At 39.4% G+C, this 19,970-nt stretch overlaps 3 protein-coding genes across 4 annotated transcripts in view; 1 reads left to right on the top strand and 2 right to left on the bottom strand.

Moving 5' to 3' along the window:
• Positions 1-7,544, bottom strand: part of LOC144665307 (uncharacterized) — a 43,989-nt gene extending 36,445 nt beyond the window's left edge. The window contains exons 1-8 of one of the 2 annotated variants that reach the window (XM_078526533.1): positions 7,361-7,538; positions 5,556-5,617; positions 4,951-5,007; positions 4,230-4,349; positions 2,530-2,616; positions 1,987-2,113; positions 1,610-1,650; positions 398-484 (exon numbers count right to left, since the gene is read on the bottom strand). In XM_078526533.1, the coding sequence (XP_078382659.1) occupies positions 398-484; positions 1,610-1,650; positions 1,987-2,113; positions 2,530-2,616; positions 4,230-4,349; positions 4,951-5,007; positions 5,556-5,617; positions 7,361-7,433 (654 nt within the window). In that variant the 5' untranslated portion in view covers positions 7,434-7,538. Of the gene's footprint in view, positions 1-397; positions 485-1,609; positions 1,651-1,986; positions 2,114-2,529; positions 2,617-4,229; positions 4,350-4,950; positions 5,008-5,555; positions 5,618-7,360 lie in introns of both variants that reach the window. The other variant, XM_078526534.1, reaches the window with a different exon arrangement.
• A 968-nt stretch (positions 7,545-8,512) lies between these two features.
• On the bottom strand, positions 8,513-11,156 carry LOC144665336 (BTB/POZ domain-containing protein kctd15-like). The gene has a single exon (XM_078526573.1). The coding sequence runs from the start codon at positions 11,002-11,004 to the stop codon at positions 10,105-10,107; it is 900 nt and encodes a 299-aa protein (XP_078382699.1). The 5' UTR covers positions 11,005-11,156; the 3' UTR covers positions 8,513-10,104.
• On the top strand, positions 11,082-18,460 carry LOC144665254 (KICSTOR complex protein ITFG2-like). Its single transcript, XM_078526463.1, has 4 exons — positions 11,082-11,512; positions 13,555-13,759; positions 16,236-16,615; positions 17,395-18,460. The coding sequence occupies exons 1-4, from the start codon at positions 11,219-11,221 to the stop codon at positions 18,031-18,033; spliced, it is 1,518 nt and encodes a 505-aa protein (XP_078382589.1). The 5' UTR covers positions 11,082-11,218; the 3' UTR covers positions 18,034-18,460.
• Positions 18,461-19,970: the final 1,510 nt, after the last annotated feature.

The raw sequence follows: 19,970 nt of genomic DNA, 5'->3' as shown, positions 1-19,970 counted from the left end.
AAATAAGACAGATTAAAATCCACCAATCAAAGCTTACTAATGTGACCTTCTGAACTTGTGGGCTCATTTGCATGAAACAAAAAAACTGGTATGCATTGGCTTTGATTGTCACATTTTTACTTGAGTTCATCAAAAGGCAACGTCCAAAGATGTACAATACTGAATTAACATGATGAATGTCACTACGCATTGAACACTGCCGTGACAGTAGGTGTAATGACTTTCAATCTCCTTGACATTAAGGATGAATGTCACTACGCATTGAACACTGCTGTGACAGTCAGTAGGTGTAATGACTTTCAATCTTCTTGCAATTAACGGTCAGCCAATCAATTCCATCTTGATTGACACCCAAGTTCCTTGCTAAGAGAACATAAAATAAATAAAAGTTATGTACCTTGTTCTTTGCTTCGTCATTGAAGGCAAACTTGTTTTCTTCACTACCAGCAGGAATTTTGTATATCTTGAACCAATCCACTGTGGCCTACAAATGATTGTTAATCATTGTCAAAATGCCTTCTTCCTGAAAGCAGTCTTTGAACAGCCGTCATTATACAGTCAAATAGTTCAAATAGTGTTCTTGGAGTGCACTGAAGGTAGTATCAAAACAGATGTTTCAGGGAATTCCCTTCATCAGAGTGAATTTGATGTCTAAGAAATGATTGAGCTTATATGTTAAAAGTATTGTGTACACGTACAGTTTCAGTTAATGCACTCAGGGCTCAAGACTAACTTTTTTGCTACATGTAGCTAGCCTCTTGGATAGTGACAGCTTTGATTTCACTAGCCAAAATCAATTTTCTTCTCGCCAGAATTCTCAAGCTAACTTAGGTTTGAGCAGAGACACTTTGCGGTCTTCACTTGCTCTGTTATTATCTTTATGGTTAATTTTAAGTTACATGTACTTTTTGGTAATTATTTCAGCTTGTCCACAGTTTTTGATAATGTTATACGTGACGACAGTGTACTTCCGAGTTCTGTTCTCAGAGTCAATTTTGATGTATGATTTTCTTCCAATTTGGTAAAAAAAAAAACATGTTAAATGAGGTTAAATGCGATTTAACCAAGTTAAATAAAGCAATTTAACCAAGTTAACCACAACGAGTGGGTAGTCCGCTGTCCTGGTGGTCAGCGGTTACTAGCTCTTGTCAGGCTCAGTGCGTTGCCTTCTCGGACATGACAGCGTGGTGTCAGGTCTTCGTTCCATGGAGGGTTTTCAGGGATGTTTTGCGAGTTTTTCCCCTTCCTCCCTCCCTTTCCTGCTACTTTTTATTAGTTATAAATTCATTTTTCCACTGATTTAATCAGTGTGACGGGTGTCTGTGTGTGGGGGCTCATGGCTGTTTTGTTGGGATTGCCAGCCTTGGCAGCTTTATTCTATCTGGGGAGGGCCGGCTGACCTCAGTGGAGGCCCTCCCGGGTATCCCAGGCACCCATCCTCCATATTCATGATGCAGTGGTTAAGAACATTAAAAATACGTCAAACATTAACAAATACGTTTTGCGTGTCTTAAATTTTGGGATTATTTAAAAATGGCAAAAATTGCAAATTTTAAAGACTAGCAAAATTAAGTACATGTGCCAATGTAATTACATGTAGATACTGTACCTTTAAGAGTCCTGGCATGTGTTTTTCAACGTCATCAATATCTGAAGAACAAAGTACAGATGCAAGATTCAATACCACAAAATTTTGCTAAAATGACTGCACAGTACGTAACTTTCAGGATTGGTCTTAAAATTTCTTTTTAGTTACAAAGAGCATACAGTCAACTCTCTCTAACGGACACCTCTATAAGATGGACACCTCCATAAAACGGACACCTTGTGTTAAGTTTGTCCCGTCTCTCCCATTTTTCAGTCATTTTATTGTAACTGAACTCCCTATAAGATGGACATCTCTCTAAGACGGACAGTTGGAGCTGGTCCTGAAGGTGTCTGTTTTAGAGAGAGCTGACTGTAATCAATAGTGTCTAACAGTCTTACCATTCATGTCCTTGGCTAAAGGATCATTCACGTCAATGCAGAGTATCTTCCAGTCTGTTTCACCTTCGTCAATCATTGCGACAGTCCCTAAAATTTTTACTTGCTTGACATCTCCTCGTTTGGCAATCTGAATATTTTAAATACAGACACTGATATTCTTAGTGAAGGTTTTTGACAATGATGGTGACAAATCAAAGGGGGATTGATTTGATCTTTTTTCAACTCATATACACAGCTTTAGGTACAAGGCCAGAAATATGTCTACCTTCGCAAACTATGTGTATGCTTTAGGAAGTTTACAGTAACCTTTCAAAAAACAAAATAATAAAATAAACAGGACTGCTATCAGTTCAAAAGGCTTAACACTTTTGTTCAGACAAAAAAGTGCAATAATAATTATTTATAGCCAGAAAGTCAATCTCATGTAAACTGACCAGGCTAATGGTCCAGGGTTGTCAAAACAAGCCAGCGACTGCTGGAGTCCCACCTGCTACTTGATTATATGTCGCCGGTTACTCTGGTCATACAATCTGTTGCACTTACCATGGTTCCAATCTCACAAGCGTCTATTGGATCATTGTCACCATTGCACTGTGTGTTAGGATCTTTGTGGTTTGGATCCTCCCAGGTCTAAAATCAACAGAACTCGCATATTATGGCCATGTCATTGGGACACCAATGGGAGACACTGGCGGCTTAATGGTTAAGGTCGCACAGGACCCTTGCAATCATTAGGTATGTATTTATTTAAAGAGTATGCACGAGCTGCGACGACTGAAGCCGACAACAAACAAAATATTCATGAGAATTTTTTTCTTCAAGTTCTTTGTACAAGTAATTACACGCTATTGTTCTCAGCTTTGGATCCCGTGCCCTGGGACATAGCGAATTATCATAATTAGATTCATAGTTTTGAATATAGCACACGTTGTTGTAAACATTGACTAGGAAGGTCTTCAGAAGCCTCAAAACCTGCAATTTTGTGTCCAAGTTTTCTCTGCCGATATAACAAGACAAGAGTGAATTTTGAAATGTCCTTTTCAAAAGGAAGATAGCATGTTTCAAAGTTTAGATTTCACATTTTTACTGTCTTAGATGCCATTTATTTCTAGCAGTTTTTGAAATCAAAAATTTCGTTCTTGTCAGAACACAAAAGAGGTTATGATTTATCACTAGGTTATATAATCATTTATAATAACTCGATGCGCTGTTTTAGCTGAAAACTTGGACACAAAATCGCATTATCTGCACTTAAACATTTAAGAGCTTGTAACGTCACAGTTAACAGTCATCTCTCAGTAAAAGGACATTCATGATGTAATTCCATCATCTCCGAATATCCTTGAAACATTTTAGAGGAATTGATGTTCAAAAAGTAGCGAATTAAAGCTTTACAAGATAGCACCCCGTCAAGAAATTTGGCTAATGAATTTATTAATGAGCAAGGGTCCTGCGCGACCTTAATGTACTGGACTCTGCATTGAGTGGTCCTGGGTCGAGTGATGGCTATTTGTTGTGTTTTTCGGTAAAACACTAAGTGCAGGTCTTTTCACTCTGGAGTAGGTGTTGTAGTTTAAAATGAATTTCAGGTGGAATTGATTTTAAACTAGTTTGATTTGTATTTTTCTTTGTTTAAGGATTAGGGTAAAAAATCTGGTGCAGATGGAAATAAAGACAAATCAAACTACCGGTACTAGTTTGAAATCATTATGAACTGAAATTAATTTTTTAAAAAAATGTATGGTCATATGTACGTCATATATATAGGTACTTGCCAACTGTAGGACAACAGGGGCAGATCCAGGTTTTTTCCTAGAAGAGGATGCCCTACTAAGGAATGGTGTACTGTAACTGACTATTTTTGCAGAATAGCACTTGCATTAGAAGAAAGCTGCAGGTCATCTCGGGTAACACACCCCGGCACCCTCCCTTAGATCTGCCCCTGGACAATATGGAAACCTTAGCTGGGTAACCCGCAAATGGAAGCTAACATTGATATTATGATTCCATCCAGGATAAACAATACCTTTAGTTGATCGTGAACACAATTAAATTTACTGTGACACATTCTGCCAGCCTGGGCCACTTTGGTGCAAATGCACTGTTTTCTTACCAATTGATAACATCATGAAAGCAATTTTACCACACTTGCTATAAAATGAATATCTACACACAGGTCTCTTGACTGGTTGTCGATTCATAAGCCAAAAGACACTAATACAGGGATAAAAACTACAGCTTACCTGAGGTAAGGCTCCATAGTTCCATATGTAACCATGATATGGGAAGCAGTTGTGTACAAATCTGAGTTTCCCCTTTTTACAGTCCTGCTTGATGGGATTCAGGGCTTCCTTTGTAGAAATCTGTAAAAAAAAAAGAACCTGTCAGCATGACTCATTCAGAACGACAAATTACCAAAGTTGATGAGAATAAAGTTGGGAGAAGAAAAAAGAAATCCAATAAGACTAATGTACTTGTTATTCATTTTTAACTACACTTATGTATTTCACAGTACAAGACTTAATTGCAACTTCTTTGTATTGTACTGTAGTCACATATTTTTCAGAATTTTACACTTCAGAACGACAAATTACCAAATTGATGACAGTAAAGTTGAGAGAAGTATTTATAAAACGAAATCCAATAAGACTACGTACTTGTTATTCATTTTTTAACTACACGTACATGTATGTACTTCTTGCACAGTACAAGACTTAATTGCAACTTCTTTGTATTGTACTGCAGTCACATAATTGGGTGCAAGTCTGACAACTGGGCAACTGCTAGTTTTTAGCCTTGTATAAATTAAATCTAATGAAAACAAAATATATACTTACTAGGAAATCCCTCTTGGAGGGTCAACCTCACCCCAAGTCACTGAGATGTCACTACCAATTATGTATAAAACATAAATTGTACCGGTATCAGTATTACAATTATTTTAATTTTTTTTAAATGGCACACCTCCATTTTGGCATTTGTCCATCTTGGGACTTCAACAACCATGTTGCAAACTGTTTTCTAAAAAAAAAAAATTTAATTATTAAGTACATGTACCTATCAATACACTGCTTATCCTAGCTATACAATGATCCAACTGAACAATCATGAAAAAATCTATTCATTTTTAGCAAAGTAACATTTTTTATACTAATTGAAACATCACACTGTAATTCATTTTTCTAAGTAGCCCTGTGATTAAATTCAAGGTTGGTAATGTCAAACCTTGTAACGTCCGTTTTAACTGAAATATGGATAACTTCAAATCTACCAGGGTCAGCTTGGTAAATTTTGTTTACTGTACTCAAACAGTTACCATGCTATGAGATCTCGTGTGTGACTTAATTTTTTGCCTTTATTGCTCCATTTTTTTTTTCATCTCCTCCAATTTTGTCTATCCATGCCCCTCTTTGGCTTTCCTGTGTTTCTTTTGAGTTCTAGCTTCTACAGTTTAGGGCCATAGTGTTGTGATAATTACTTTTTCAGTTAATTCTACAACCAAGCTGAAATTGCCAAAAATTTTGTAACCTAGCCCCCTTAAAGGATCAATGGTCAGTAAATTTACTCACCTCAGCATTTGCGTATAGTGGAATATCGTGGAAGGGAGAGATAGCTTGCTCTTTGTTATCCCCTAACAAAAGCAATAAATTTAAATCCATGTTCATGCTATTATTACCAAAATAATATGCAATGCTGTAGCCTATATAGTGGTTAGCACACAACAGGATTTGGACAGGATTTGAAAAGCAGGCATCCAAAAATTTTATTTCTAGAAGGCTTGACTCAACCCTAGGAGGATTTGAGGACAAAACTTTCATGTAAGGTGAATTTCTGCAGTTTTGGTTTAGATATATAGAAAGTGAGTTTGAGACAGTCAAGCAGGGGGGAAAGAGCAAGCTTATTGAGCTTTACAATTACAAATGAAATCCGATAATCCTTATCCAGCAAAGAGAATTTTTTAGTTCAGTGTATGAGTTAGCCTACAGTACAGAAGGGGTTGAATAGGTTCGTGGATCTATGGATTTGGCCTTTGAGAAATGCGCATGGATCGTGGATTTTTGTTAACGTTGAGAGCAGATTCGCAGATTTCAAAAATACAGTGGATTGTCGATTAGCTACGAATTTTGGTCTGGATTCCGGACTCTTCATGGCAGGAAGTTCGCTCATCGTGGATACTTAACGAAATTTGGATCACTTTGGTTGGTCTTTATTGGTATGTTGGCGGAATTGTTGCAAAAACAAGCAATGAAACAAAACGTCTTAAAAATTGGCGTAAAAACAACATTTACTGTCCGTTGCTGTGAAACTATACCACTCTAAGTCTTTCAGTAATGCAGGCTGATTCGGATTTAAATGAAAAAGGTCACAGATTGATGGATTTTACCAAAAAAATAGCATGAATCGGTGGATTTGTGTACCCCTATTCACCCCCTCATACAGACTTTCTTTTGGCTTGCCCAACAATCTTGACAAGTAAAGTCTGGGCGAAAGAAGGATGAGAGTTGATAAGAGTTGACTCTCGTGAGAGTTTTCATCAACTCTCAGCGACTATCATTAACTCTAGCCAAATGAGAACGAAAGTCTGTCAAACTCTCATTGACTCTCGTGAAAGTCTGAGCATGTTCAAAGTTGATGAGAGCGCACTGCACGAGAGTCGATGAGAGTTCCATGCCAAAGAAGAGGGAGAGTTTAAACTCTCATCAACTCCCATCCTCATTTGGCCCGGACTTAAAGATTGCATGACTAGCCAAAAGAATGTCTGCCTAGGAGGTTATGTATGAGTTTCAGAGTAATTGCAACCTTTAAATGTAGGTGGTTAAGAATTTTTCCACTGAATCGAGTTTTAATTTGTTCTTTTGTGTACTAGATCACCTCCAAGTGTTTTTTGAGTTGTACTTTGGTCATTAGTTTTATTAAATACCCCTCCCGGCCCCTCCCTTCTTGTCAGTCACTGCCGACAGAAACGTGACACTGGCAAGTGCTCGAAGATTCCAAAGGTCATTAATTTGGTCGTGACTCGAAACCTAACACATACATTGCATCAAACTGCGACTGATCGACAGAATAAACACCCGATTCAGCAATAGAATTTCTATTCCAACTGAATCGAATTCATCACGGCAGGAGATTTCGTTCAGGCAGTTGCGTGCGAAAACACAGAACTTTGAGTAAGCTTTACAGGTTCAGAGATCGAAATCTCCTGGAAATATGTATGACATCATGTCACAAAGTATATTGAAGTTCATACATTTCAATGAATTTTTTTTTAACAGAAAGCGCGTTGGTTTAATTGATTTCGAAACGCGATGGGCCCGGCATAATGGGATTTTATCGAGGACTAAATAAAATTATTTCAGATTTTGTGAATACTTACGAAAATACATTCTGAAATCCATGGTATTGGGGGCTCCACTTTCATAGGTAGAATAAGACATGATTCGTTTCATTAAAGACGAAAAATAAGGTGTTTTTCTGGCGTAAACCGGTGCAGAAACAAGCAAGCTTCCACGACCCAACGAGGCAAGTGGGAGAAAGGAGGTTACGAACAAACGAGCCATGTGTAAAGAGGCGATTCGTTATAACACGCAATCGGATTGGTTGTTGCAGACATAAGACGTGATGTGATTGGTTGATTTATTCCGTTCCAACCGACCCTGTGCGGAGTTTCTAGGAAACACTGGAAATGTACACGTTCACTAAACTCGCAGTGGGGAAGTAAGAAAAGCCGGTTGAAAATAGATCATGAGCGTTTTCCTGATCATCGGATACCTTTCATCCACCATTTTTTGTTTATCTTTCTTCTTTGACTATTTTTGCCAGAAGCGTGACATTGCGTGTGTTTGCGTGACCCATAAGCGTGAGACTGCCGGTTGAAAACATCCGGGTTCGCGGTACTTTGGAATCGGAAAAATTAAAAAACTTCTTCTTTCTGAGTCTGAAGTTTTGCTCATTCCGTTGTGTTATTGGGGCATATCAGAGATATCAGCGCCTTTCGTTTCCAGTTACGTCCAAGTTGTGTTTTTTTATCAGGCAAAAATTTTCTTTCATAAATTTTTAAAATTTTAATGTTTGTTGATAAGATTTGGTACTATAAACTTGCTCAGATGAGATAAACTAATGATAAAGCCAGGATCCGAGCCAGGATTCGAGCCAGGATCCGAGCCAGTATCCGGGCCAGGATCCAAGCCAGGATCTGAGCTAGAATCAGAGCTAGGATCCACCCTTATTCCAGATAGAAATCCTAACCCTATTATAAAAGCTAACCGCAAGCAACCCAAGCTAAAGTAGGCTACAGGGATTGAGGCTCTGCCCAAAATGGGTACCTTTTTCAGACTGGAGGTATATAAATGGGTAGGGATTGAAGTGTGGGAAAAGATAGGGGAAAATTAATGTTATTCAGTTATTTAAAGCAGCATGTGCAATTCAAAAATCTCGAACAGATGCACGTAACAGGGAAAATTTTGAGGAAATTAATCATGCTTATAAGGCTTTTTCCCCAGAGAAGAACATTTCTAAAATGCATCTACATGTACATTATTTTATTTATTTTTATTTTTTAACAATTATTTTTTTCTCAAAGTATGACATCCTAACACACCTGTCAGACCAAGAAAATCTGGTGTTTGGTAAAACTTATGGATGTATATAATACATCAATATCTGATAAACAGCATTTCATTTTTCTGTAATAAAAATCATTTAAAAATCATTTTACTCAGCAAAACATTGTCCAACAGTGATCAACTTGAAATTATGTAACATCTAAGCAATTTCTTACTTTAAAAGGCATTACTAAATAAATAATAATTACTCTTTTGTGAATAAGAAATAAAATAACTTGTGATCACAAACTTCAGGGTTTAAAATTCTAGAATGGCTAAAGAGTGGACTGCCAACATATTTGATAAAAATATAATAAATAATAAAGAACGTTGACTGCAGGCCAAAAGCACAAGATAACTATCGTACTATGGAGAGATTTCATAAAATTTGCCATTTAACTGAGGGCCCTCCTTGAACCTCATTTACTTTTTCTGATTTTGCAAAATTTTGCAATGTTTGTAAAATCTGTTAGTTCACTGCAAAATGTTGTAAATTTTGTAACTGTGTTCAATCCTGGGCATAACTCGGGAGTGAGACAAAAAAAAAAACTACCGAAACATTAAGCACCTTTGCTAACTCTTCTGTATCTGGGAGTCTCCCAGATACAGGCCAAATCTCCTGGTCTCCTATACAGATCACCAAGTCTCCCAGATACAAAGAAAAGTGCTTAAAATACCTGTTTTCAAGGCCAAAATACCTGTTTTCATAATACAATTGAACCCCGGTAACTCGAACTCTGAAGGGAAACGAAAGACAGTTCGAGTTAGTGGGGATTTCGAGTTAACCGAGTAAAAATGACTGAAAAGTGGGTCCAAGGTTAATGGAAGTTAGTTCGAGTTAGCGGGGTTGTTTGAGTTATCCGAGTTCGAGTTACCGGGGTTCTACTGTATATATCTAGTGTTAGGACCTCCATGTAAACCACTTAAGTGATGGAGCTTTCCTAATAAAAGATTGTTATTATTATTATTTTGTTTCTAGAATGGCATATAATATTGTTGAATGCACCAAAACAGGCCGTTACCAATTGCAAATTCTTTTTAACACAGTGTCCAAATTTTGAGACCGGGTTGGCACATACTACCCACCCAAAACCTGCCTGAGTAGCCCCCCCTGGGGGCATACCGTAACAGCCCAAAGCTAAAAAATCCCTGGGAAAAAGTAATACCGTAGAATTCCGGTTATAAGCCCTGGGCTTATACAACTTCATAAGGGTTTTTGGGTGGGCTTATAAGCGGAGGGGCTTATATTCGGGAGAGCTTATAAGCGGAAGAAAAAAACCTTTCGAAACGAGCCTCGGGAGTGTTGATCGAAATACGTTTTTAAGTTAAAAACGCACAATAAACAACATTTAGCCCTGTTCAGTACTGTCATCCGGTAGAGGGGGGCTTATATCGGGGGGGGGGGCTTATAACTGGATGTATTTTTTTGTTTCCATGTTGATGGGCCTATAACCGGGGGGGGGGGCTTATAAGCGGGGGGGCTTATAACCGGAATTTTACGGTAATTATTTGATTGTCAAAGTTTATTCTTTCGCACGAAAATATACTCTTGAAATTGTGTTCCTGCTAAGTCGCCATCACTACCACCACCATTACAACCTTCCAAGACAAAACCATGTCCATACAATAGATCAAATGCGTCCGCCTTTGTCAGCTCGGAGCCCCCCGGTCTCCAGGGAACCCGATAATCCCGGACATATCCCCGCGCGGGCAGCAACGTCAACACGAGTTCCGATGGCTTGATATATCCTTGAAAAACTTCCTTGATGAGATCTTCCCGGCCGCTCAACAAAAGCTGATTTCGATATCTGTCCACCGAAACAATGATCGATCCTTGGCCTTCGCTAAGCTGCAGGTTTCGTCTGCGATCTTCCCGGAAGATTTGCAACGCTACTATCAGGTCTTCTACTTGATAAAAGTCTGCCTCCGCGCTGAGCTGATCAAATTCGTCAAATGATTGAGGAAGACACAGCTCCGAGGTGCGTAGAAAGTTTAAAATGTGGCGAAACAGTGCTCCGTCCCTGTCTATGAAATAGTTTCCTCTTGTGTCTTTGGTAATTTGTTGTCTTCCACTAAACATGGCTCCCAGCATTGACTTCGGATCGCGTGTGACGGTGTCCAGAGTCGTTGTGTAGACATAACCGCCGACGTTTAAATTTAAAATGGAGGGAAAACCTTCCTCCATAGTTAAGATCCAGAGCTTAAAATGCCTAAAATATAACAAAAAACCAAGTAGCCGGGTGCGAGCTAAAACCCGGCAGCTTTTATATGAATAACTCTTGTTTACGTCTGTCACGTGGCGTGAAATTTCACTCGTGGCGCGAAAATGAAACCTTCTGGGGTACAGAGAGGCAGTTAAATCAAAAATCATTTTTAACGAGCGGAAAGTTTCCAAAAAGACTGCAGGTTGTATCATATCTTTTTCTAAAATTGGGTCCTTCTTTTAAAGAAATACTGGATTTTAAGTTTGCAATCGCATTTCAAACGTGACAGACAAACCTAAAATTTACTCAGTACTTCCCCCCACCCCTACCCATCCATTCTTGCAGACGTGCCGCATTCGTGCCAAAGAAGTACACAAAATGGCGGTCGAGAAGTTCAAACTTTATGATGAAACTTAAACTTGGCTTATGAATACAACAACGAGGTCAGTCTCGTTCGTCGAGAATCTACAGCTTGAAATTTCTGATAATTTGTTCAATGAAGCCCTGTTGTTGGCTGATGTTGACAACGATGGAGACAGCGAACTTGTTGTGGGTCAAATCAATGGCGAACTATCAATATTCAAGGGTAGTTCTACAAAACCATGGCGAAGCTGTCTTCACCTTGGCATGATAACTTGTGTTGGAGTGGGAGATTTGTGGAATGAAGGTGAAAATTTGCTTTTCTGTATAACTGCAGAAGGATGGTGCCACATTTTTTACGTAAGTAAAAATATTAGCTTTGTTGTGAAAAAATATTCCAAAAAAAATAAGCTCAAGCTTAAGAAAAAATAACAAATAAAAGGTCTAATAAGTTTAGTGTAAGGCTCCAGTTTGTAATATTTGTTTTATTATTTAATGTGTCTCATACCCCCGGCGTATCCAATCGAACGTTCAGTAATCGAACCCAATCGAACACCAATCGTTCGATTGGGTTCGGTAACCGAACATAATCGAACTCACAATAAAATTTGGTCAATCTAACAAAATCGAACGTTTGATTACCGAACAGTCGACAATCTAACAAAATCGAACGTTCGATTACCGAACAGTCGACAATCGTACTCAATCAAGCATTCGATTACCTAACTCCTGTTTGTTAATATTGCGGACATTTTGTACGGTGTACCGTCCCCCTGATTAGTTCTGCGTGTTTAACTTATCAAGAGACGTATTCCAGACAAAATCGAATTGGATTGAGTTCGATTGGTTTGATTGGTTCGAAAATCGAACTCACAGCAAAACAGATGTTCGATTTTGTTCGATTACCGAACCCAATCGAACAATTGGTGTTCGATTGGGTTCGATTGATTTCTGGTTCGATTTTGTTCGATTGGATACGCCAGGCATACCCCTGGGGAATTAATCACAGTCCCCCATTGACTTGCATTCCTGGGCCCGGATCAAACCCCTGTGGACTTGCACCCTTGGTGACTCACCTCCTTGAGAAATCGATCATCCCCCTGGAGCTAGGAACTCACAGAACTAAGGACTTGCTGCACCCAGAAGACCGTACAGCACTTAATTCGAGTGCTGTCAGTGATCAATATTGAGGTGTGTCAATAAGAGGAAGTTCATCTGTACTGACTCGAAATTAAAGCTCCTGCAAGAGGGTTGAAATGTCTGCAAGTGAGTTTCAGAAAACTCAGATTCTTAGAAATTCTGTCTGAATTAGCTTTTCCTTGGATTGCATTTAATCTGTCAGACTCTACATTCCACAGTAGTTTATCAGGCTGTCCAAAAGTCTAGTTTGCATAGCATAAAGGGACAAAGATAATCACTTTACTCTGCTGAATAGGAAGTTAGTTCATCAGTCCCCAGCATTTTTGGCTAGTACCCAGTTCCTGACTCATGGGTGGTGAGAGCTGGGTACTGTGAGAGGGAAGTGTCTTGCTCAAGAGTGTAACACAGTGATCCCAGCCAGCACTATTGACAGATCTCTACCAACTACTGTGGAATCCCAATTTCTTGAACCTCCATGGAAAATAGAAATTGAGGCCTTAAAGAAACCGGGGGTAAAATTGCTGTGTGAAAACCCCAGGGGGGATACTCAGGATTTTAAGTGACAGGGATGACCGAATGGGGGCAAAAATCAAGACCTAAAAAAAATCCCTAGGGATTTTAATAGGTTATGTTGGAAGACCTAGATAAAAAATTGACCTGATCTCAAAAATCAACAGCAAAACATGTTTGTTTGTACTTTATTGCGGAACTACACAGCCAAGGCACTACCACAAATCTTTACATTGTTTTGAATACTCAAAAACATCCCTACTCAAATAAAAAAATACTTGACAAATTTTACTACCCCCCCAAAAAATCCTGGAATCCAAAATTTAAAATCCCCAAAAATCCTTTCGATCATCCCCGTCACTTGAAGCCCCAAGTACCCCCCCCCCTGGGGTGAAAACAACTTTTTGTTGGAGTTATTGGAAGGTTCAAAAAATCAAGGGTTTGAGAAATTGGGATTCTACTGTATTTACAAACCTTCACGGGGGCTGAAGTACACATTTAGATATAGAGAGGTATTCACTTGAAAAAATAGCAAAATATTAAATTTCATTTTTAATTGTTTTTTTTTTGAGATATTGTTACAAAATGAGCTTAGATTGCTCAAACTGTTGTCCAAAAGGGTAACAATAAGGCCTGGGCGATAAGGTCACTGTGCCTCCTACAGAAATGAAATGGGAAATTTGATTTTTTAATTGCACGATTTTTTTTTTCAATAGATTGTAAAGTTGAACTGTGCTCAATTTTGTTTTTAGGTCACTTCAGAGTTGACAGAGGAGAGACTGGAACCGATTTCCTCCCAGCTTCTTCCATCCAACTGCAAAGTGCTTTTGTTAGCAGATGTTGATGGTGATGGCATGTTTGAACTAGTGACGGGTCATGCTGACAGGGCCGTGTATGTCCACAAGCTAGAAGCTGATTGTCAGGAACAAACCGATGCCCAAAGTCAGCCCAATATAGGTATCATTTTTATGTTTTTATTTATTTACCATTTTGGTAGTCACTGGAAGCCAGTTTCTGGTAATCTGAGTGCTTGAAGCATTCTGAAATTTTATTACGTAAATTTATATGTCTTATTTGCTAGTCTGAGTGAATAGGTTAGATGCTCTTTTCTTTTCTGGCTAACTAACACGTCTGGGTATTCACATCCCTAGGGCTGCTAACCCTGGTGGCTCAAACCACTGTCAACTTACACCCTGAGAACTCACACCCCTGGGAACTCACACCTCTGGGAACTCACATCTCTGGTAATTCACACCACTGTCGACTCACCCCAGGGGAATCACAATCCATTACCTCTCACCCCCTGGAAAATCACACCCCTTTCGACATGCACACTTGATGACACATCCCTGAGAATTCATAGCCCCTGGAGCTACGAACTCACAACCCTAAGGACTCACACCCAGGAAACTGATGCATTTGCCCCTTATACTGACAACCTCCCCTTCCTATTTTTTTTAATAATGGTTGGTTAAAACCATTATTTTTTTGTTGTCTGGGTTGGAACAGGTTTTTGTATGTTCTCCTTGCAATCCTCACTGACCCAGCACTGCAAAATCTGCTTTGGGGTGACTAAAGTTGTGAGAGGAGGAACTGGGCCCAGTTGTTCAAAGGGTGGATAACACTATCCACCGGATAAACCGCTATCCAGTAAATAAACCGCTATCCAGTGGATAAGTCTTAACAAAACAAACTACGCTATCCACCGGAGAGTGATTTATCCGGTGGATAGCGCTATCCACCCTTCGAACAACTGGGGCCAGGGGTCTAAACTTCCCACTTGCCATATCTTTTTACTCTATTGTAAAATATTACACAATGTTGCAGAATTTCTCTTGGCTCCTTACCTCTTGAAAATTCCACTTCTGGCCTCTTAACTCCTAGGTTCCTGCTCCTCTGTATCCACCTCACCCCCAACCCACCCCCACTTGGTTAACCCATTGGCCCCTGTGCCGGCCTAAACCGGCTGTGACGAACGTTTCCCTTTTTTCCACTAATGATGTCATCATCTTTGATCAAAAAAGGCATCACTTATACTCAATCTCTGTGGGAGAAAAAGGTCTTTTCTATGATGCCCAGATAAGAGCAATTGGGTCAATTGAGCTTGAAATACCCACAAAAATGCTTAGAAATTTAAGTGAAAAACTCGTAGGAGAATTTGCCCCAACCACCCTTGGCTCTAGCCTGAATTTCAGACATCCCTCTGTGCTCGCCTGCTTGCCAGAAGGGACGTCTGAACACATTTGGGCCTAATGCCGTCCGGTGACGTCACTACACTTTGGTTTTAATTCATGCGGAAAAGTTTCTGTCAAGGCCATGAAATTGTGAAAGAAAAGTCGCTTCAATAAAGGATTACAGGGTATAAAATTGTTTTAATAGTAAACTATTGAAAAATTGAGACAAATGAATGAGATTTTAATCGACTGCAGGCTATATTCTTTTACGGAATTGATTTAATCTGAACTGATTTGCTTTAACTAGCGATCAAAATATAATATGTTACGCAGCGGACAAATACAACACACTCGTGAGTACTAAATGAATCAATTTATAAGGTTACAGAGGCATCAAGAAACGGAATTCAATACAAAAATATCCTACTTGACTGTGGGCACTGAGTTCAGAAATCACTGGCTCATCGAGGCTGCAGGACATAAGCGTCGACTCAGTGGCTTTGTTGACAAAACAAGAATACATATAAATTCGGCAAAACACTGCATGTCGAAGCGACGAATGCCGCCAACTTAAAACCTACCGAATTCCATTACTATTCTTCATCCGTAGGTAAACTAATAAAGTAATAAACTCAAGGTAAATGACTAATAAATTCAATTCTGGGAAGGTGAACTCTTTCAAACTCTTTCCAAACGTTTTCAAATTACAATCCTCGCGCGGTAAAATTCAGTCATAATTTCACATAATTATGCAAATAATTTTTAAATCAACCAATCAAAATCACTACCCGGTTTTCGGGTAGTGACGTCACCGGACGGCATTAGGCCCAAATGCGTTCAGACGTCCCTTCTGGCGAGTAGGCGAGCACAGAGGGATGTCTGAAATTCAGGCTACCTTGGCTCCTTTTGAACTGCAAGCAAGCCCAGTGAAAGGCCAACAACTGCAGCAAAAGAAGAAAGGTAGAAAAAGAAAAAGCGAGAAAAAAAAAATGAAAAACTAAAAGCCTAAAGTAGTAGGGTACGTACTTTCTATCTCCAAACTTTGCCTTTTGCGCATGCCCGAGCAAAAAAGTCATAAGATGCAATGCTAGTGGAAAGGAAGGCATGCCTTCATGTTGCGGCAAGTGACATTTTGAGTAGGTTGGAGCTTAATTGGCTCATAACTGACCAGAAAATGTCTTAAACGTCCAAAAAGTACGCTTTTTTTACAAAATCTCCGGGAGTCAATGGGTTAATTAATGATCCATAATTTTTCGCAGAAAAAGATGAGCCCAGAAAAAAGAACAACACATCAGACACATCCCTTGGCTTGCAAGCTAATAAACAGGAAGCTGCTGATGAACAAGGAACAAAGATGACCGAAAAACTTGACAGGAAAGATTCTAAGCAACAGGAAAAGGATGCAAAGCCAAAAACGTCCTGCCACAATGAACAGAAGGTGTCAGAAGTTGTGGAAAAAGCTCAGACTTTTTCTTATCGCCTGGTAACCATCAGTCATTGGACAGTGCCATGCCAGATTGGTTCCCTTGCGGTGTTTGATGTTGCATCGACAAGACATCTCCTTGCTTCATACCCTGGGGGTACTTATGCTATCCTGGCATCATTTGATTTAAACCATCATAAATTGCCAAGTGACCAGGTAGGAAGGAATGTTTATTGTGGAATATTGTAGTATTAAACTAGCTTTTGATTAACTGTCTAGGTTATTTTTATTTTTTGTTTGTTTGTTTGTTTGTTTCCTTTACACTTTTAGCAATGTGTTGTTTAATCGGAAAAATGAAAGTGTTAGTGAAGAATATTGCAAGTTTTGAAATCACAAATAAGAATGGCATGCACCAAATTAATTTGTTTTAGGAAGATTGCCACAAATCAGAAAATGGTCATCAGGGAAAATAAATAGTTTTGAAGGGCAAGGAAAGTCAGGGAATTTTATTTTGAACCAGGGAAAATTGATGTTTTGAAGAGAAAACAGGAAAAAATGAAAACGGCAAAACTACAGCAGCTCTGATTTAATACTATTGATGGTGGAAGAAACCTTTCAGTTCAATGTGATCTCAGAAATTGTTTTTTTTTTTAGTCTGGAGCGAACGCAGAACGTCATTGTTGTACCTCGAGTCTTGTGTTCTTTGAGCCATGCATTTGAAAGCTAATCGAAAGTGCGATATTTTTGGACTACCAATCAGGGTCGCTCGCCTCCCCACCGCTGGTCAATGGAACGAAGACTCTTGGTACGAGGTTGGCCCAACGTCAAAAGTTTTTCCACCAGTCATGCGCAGTTGGTTTTGTGTTTCCCCCCTTAACTTTGGGCGTTCTCCGTCCCCGTCCGCGTTCTCGTTGCCTAAGGTCCCTTATATACACACTCACGAGACTCCCAACTTCAGTTTATAAAGTAAGGATGTTTCATTGGTTTTTCACTAGATGTCCAGTTCCCCTTCCAACTCTATCTTCAAACAGTTACCGCTGGTTTATGGAAGGAACAAAGATATTCCCACAAATCTAACTACTCTGAAATGCCACAACAATAACAGTTCAGTGACCAACTCAGCGGAACAAGATCAGACATACCTAGCGTTATGCACACAAGATGGTCATTTGATTTTAATGAACGGAAACAAACTCCACTGGTCTTTGCGTATCAACCAGGGCTGTTTCAATCTGTTTGCTCTGTCAAAACTCGACATTACAAATGATGGAAACGAGGAAATGGCTGCCTGCTCGTGGGACGGAGACACTTTCATTATCGACCGCTTTAAGAATGTTGTACAGTTTAAGTTTGGAGAAAACGTTATGGCCTTTTGTGCAGGGCGCTACGCGTTTACTCCCGGAAAGAATCTTCCATCGCTGGTTTACGTGACTTCGTCCAATCGACTGGTTGTCTATTGGAACGCTCGCTTATCATTAATGGTACCGACCAATCTTAGCGTCAAGATGAGAAACAAAGCTATCCAAGACAAAGAAACTAGATTAGCTAACAAAACTACTTCTACAAATAATGGCGACAACACTAATGACTTCTCTCAGAAATTGTACCAACAATGTTTGTATGGAAACATTTAAGCTGAAGTCGAGTCTTTAGTGCTGCAGCCCTGCCGTCGTTACACAAACGTTGCAGTTCTGAGAGCATGCTTAAACGGCGGCAATAGGGGATTATAATCGGAAAAGTTGTGTCTTTATTTAAGAATGAACTATATTCGGTAGGGCTTATTTTAGCCCTGCCCTGCACCCACCCCCACAAATCTCAGACAGGACAAGGTGGAGATGCGAGGGCTTATTTTCGGTATTTTCATACCACCAAAGGAACAAGGACACAGTTTTTTTTACTAAGGATGTATATATCAATGTAATGCATGTACACTGGTTTTGCACTGTACTTTTTGTGTAAGTAAGTTTCATCATCTTTCAATGGATTAAGGTACGCACTTACTCGTACGTATATATATTAAGTGGTGAGCGGAGAAAATATTAAAATTAGTGTTACAAGAGGTCTGCCGTCTTCCAGTGATTCTTTGCTTGTCTATATTTAGTAATGTTAAGCTTTTTGTTCCCGATGTAAACTTTTAGATCTAAATTATTTGGGTTTTGGATGAAGTAGTTTTTTGGTAGTCGTGTGTGCAAAACTCCCCAAGTTGCTGAGACACAAAGGGTCATGTTGCAGGGACATGTGGCAGGGACATGAATTACAGTATGTACACACGAAGGAACAAAATGTAGCAGGAACATGTTGCAGCGACATTTAGCAGCCAAAATCACAACATGTACACACAAAGTAAGAAATAGTGGCGGGAACATGTTGCAGTGACATGTCTGAAAAGTATCTCCCTGTTTCATCTTCTTTTCTGTGCACATGTTTTGATTTTGTCCCTGCAAGGCGTCGCTACGATATGTCACTTCGTGTGTGTAGGCACCTTTAAGGTGCTGACAGACGAGTGGAAGGGACGTGTCGCAGGGACAAATTATGCTACTTACTCGCCGTTGACAACCTCAAATAAGCGACTACAACGTTCAGGAATACACGCGCGCGGCTTCGCCACTCGTGCGTGTAATTTCCAAACGTGAGCTTGCTGCTTGCACGCAGCATATTCACTGAAGAAAACACAGAACGTTTTACAGTGAAAAATTTGTCTTTATTTTTGGCAATGCCCACTTCAAGCGTAAGTTCGTTTTCTTTTATTTCGAGAGCGCGACAAGATTTTTAGGTTCGTGTCATGTAAACAAACAAAAAACTTTTGAAGGAGTTAGGTTCGCGTGAGTTATTGTTCTCGCTACAAACATCACGCGAAACTGAATCACGCAAACTTATCCAAATTTCCATATCATTTATGCCTTCAGGTTAAATTGTGTTTACTTCAGAGTTAAAGGAGAAGTTCACTCCAGAATGGCTATTTATTTTCTTTACGCCAATAAAATGTTTATACAAAGATACGTTATCCACCAAAATTTCAGCCTCCAACGTGCGCTATAACCCTACGAAATCTTTCTTTGAAGTAGCCCAAAACTTGACAACTGAGAGCCGCCATCTTGGATCTGGTAATGTATGCGTGACGTCAAAGAGCTCAGCCTGAAGTTTGGCGGGGAAATTTAAATACTCGAAACTCCTTATTTCTTTGTAGTGGCTTTTGTTTGTCCAAATGCTTGTTTGTGCAGCACCATTTTGCTCACACAGAGCTCCAAGAAATGCAAAAAGAGGTGTTCATTTTCACCGTCTTCCGATATTTAAAAGAACAATTGTTCAAAAGCGGACACAAATATTTGTGTGTTCCGAAAACTATGTGGAAGACTGCTTCAAAGTAGATCAGAGATGCAGTCTCCTGCGTGGATATACCCACAAAAGATAGAAAAAGCCAGACGCAATATAAACCATTTTTAAGAAATCTCCTTCTGTAACTCCCTTCAAACGACATGCAAGCGAAAGGAGGCGAAAGAATAAGGGAAGAATGGAGGTTAGTTATTTTGCTTACCGTGTTTTCTCAAATCAAACACCTCCGGCGTTTATT

This window comes from Oculina patagonica, chromosome 9, assembly GCF_052425735.1.
Source record: "Oculina patagonica isolate OP01 chromosome 9, crgOcupat, whole genome shotgun sequence".
In the NCBI taxonomy this organism is placed as follows: Eukaryota; Metazoa; Cnidaria; class Anthozoa; order Scleractinia; family Oculinidae; genus Oculina; species Oculina patagonica.
This window is presented reverse-complemented; position numbering and strand designations above follow the sequence as displayed.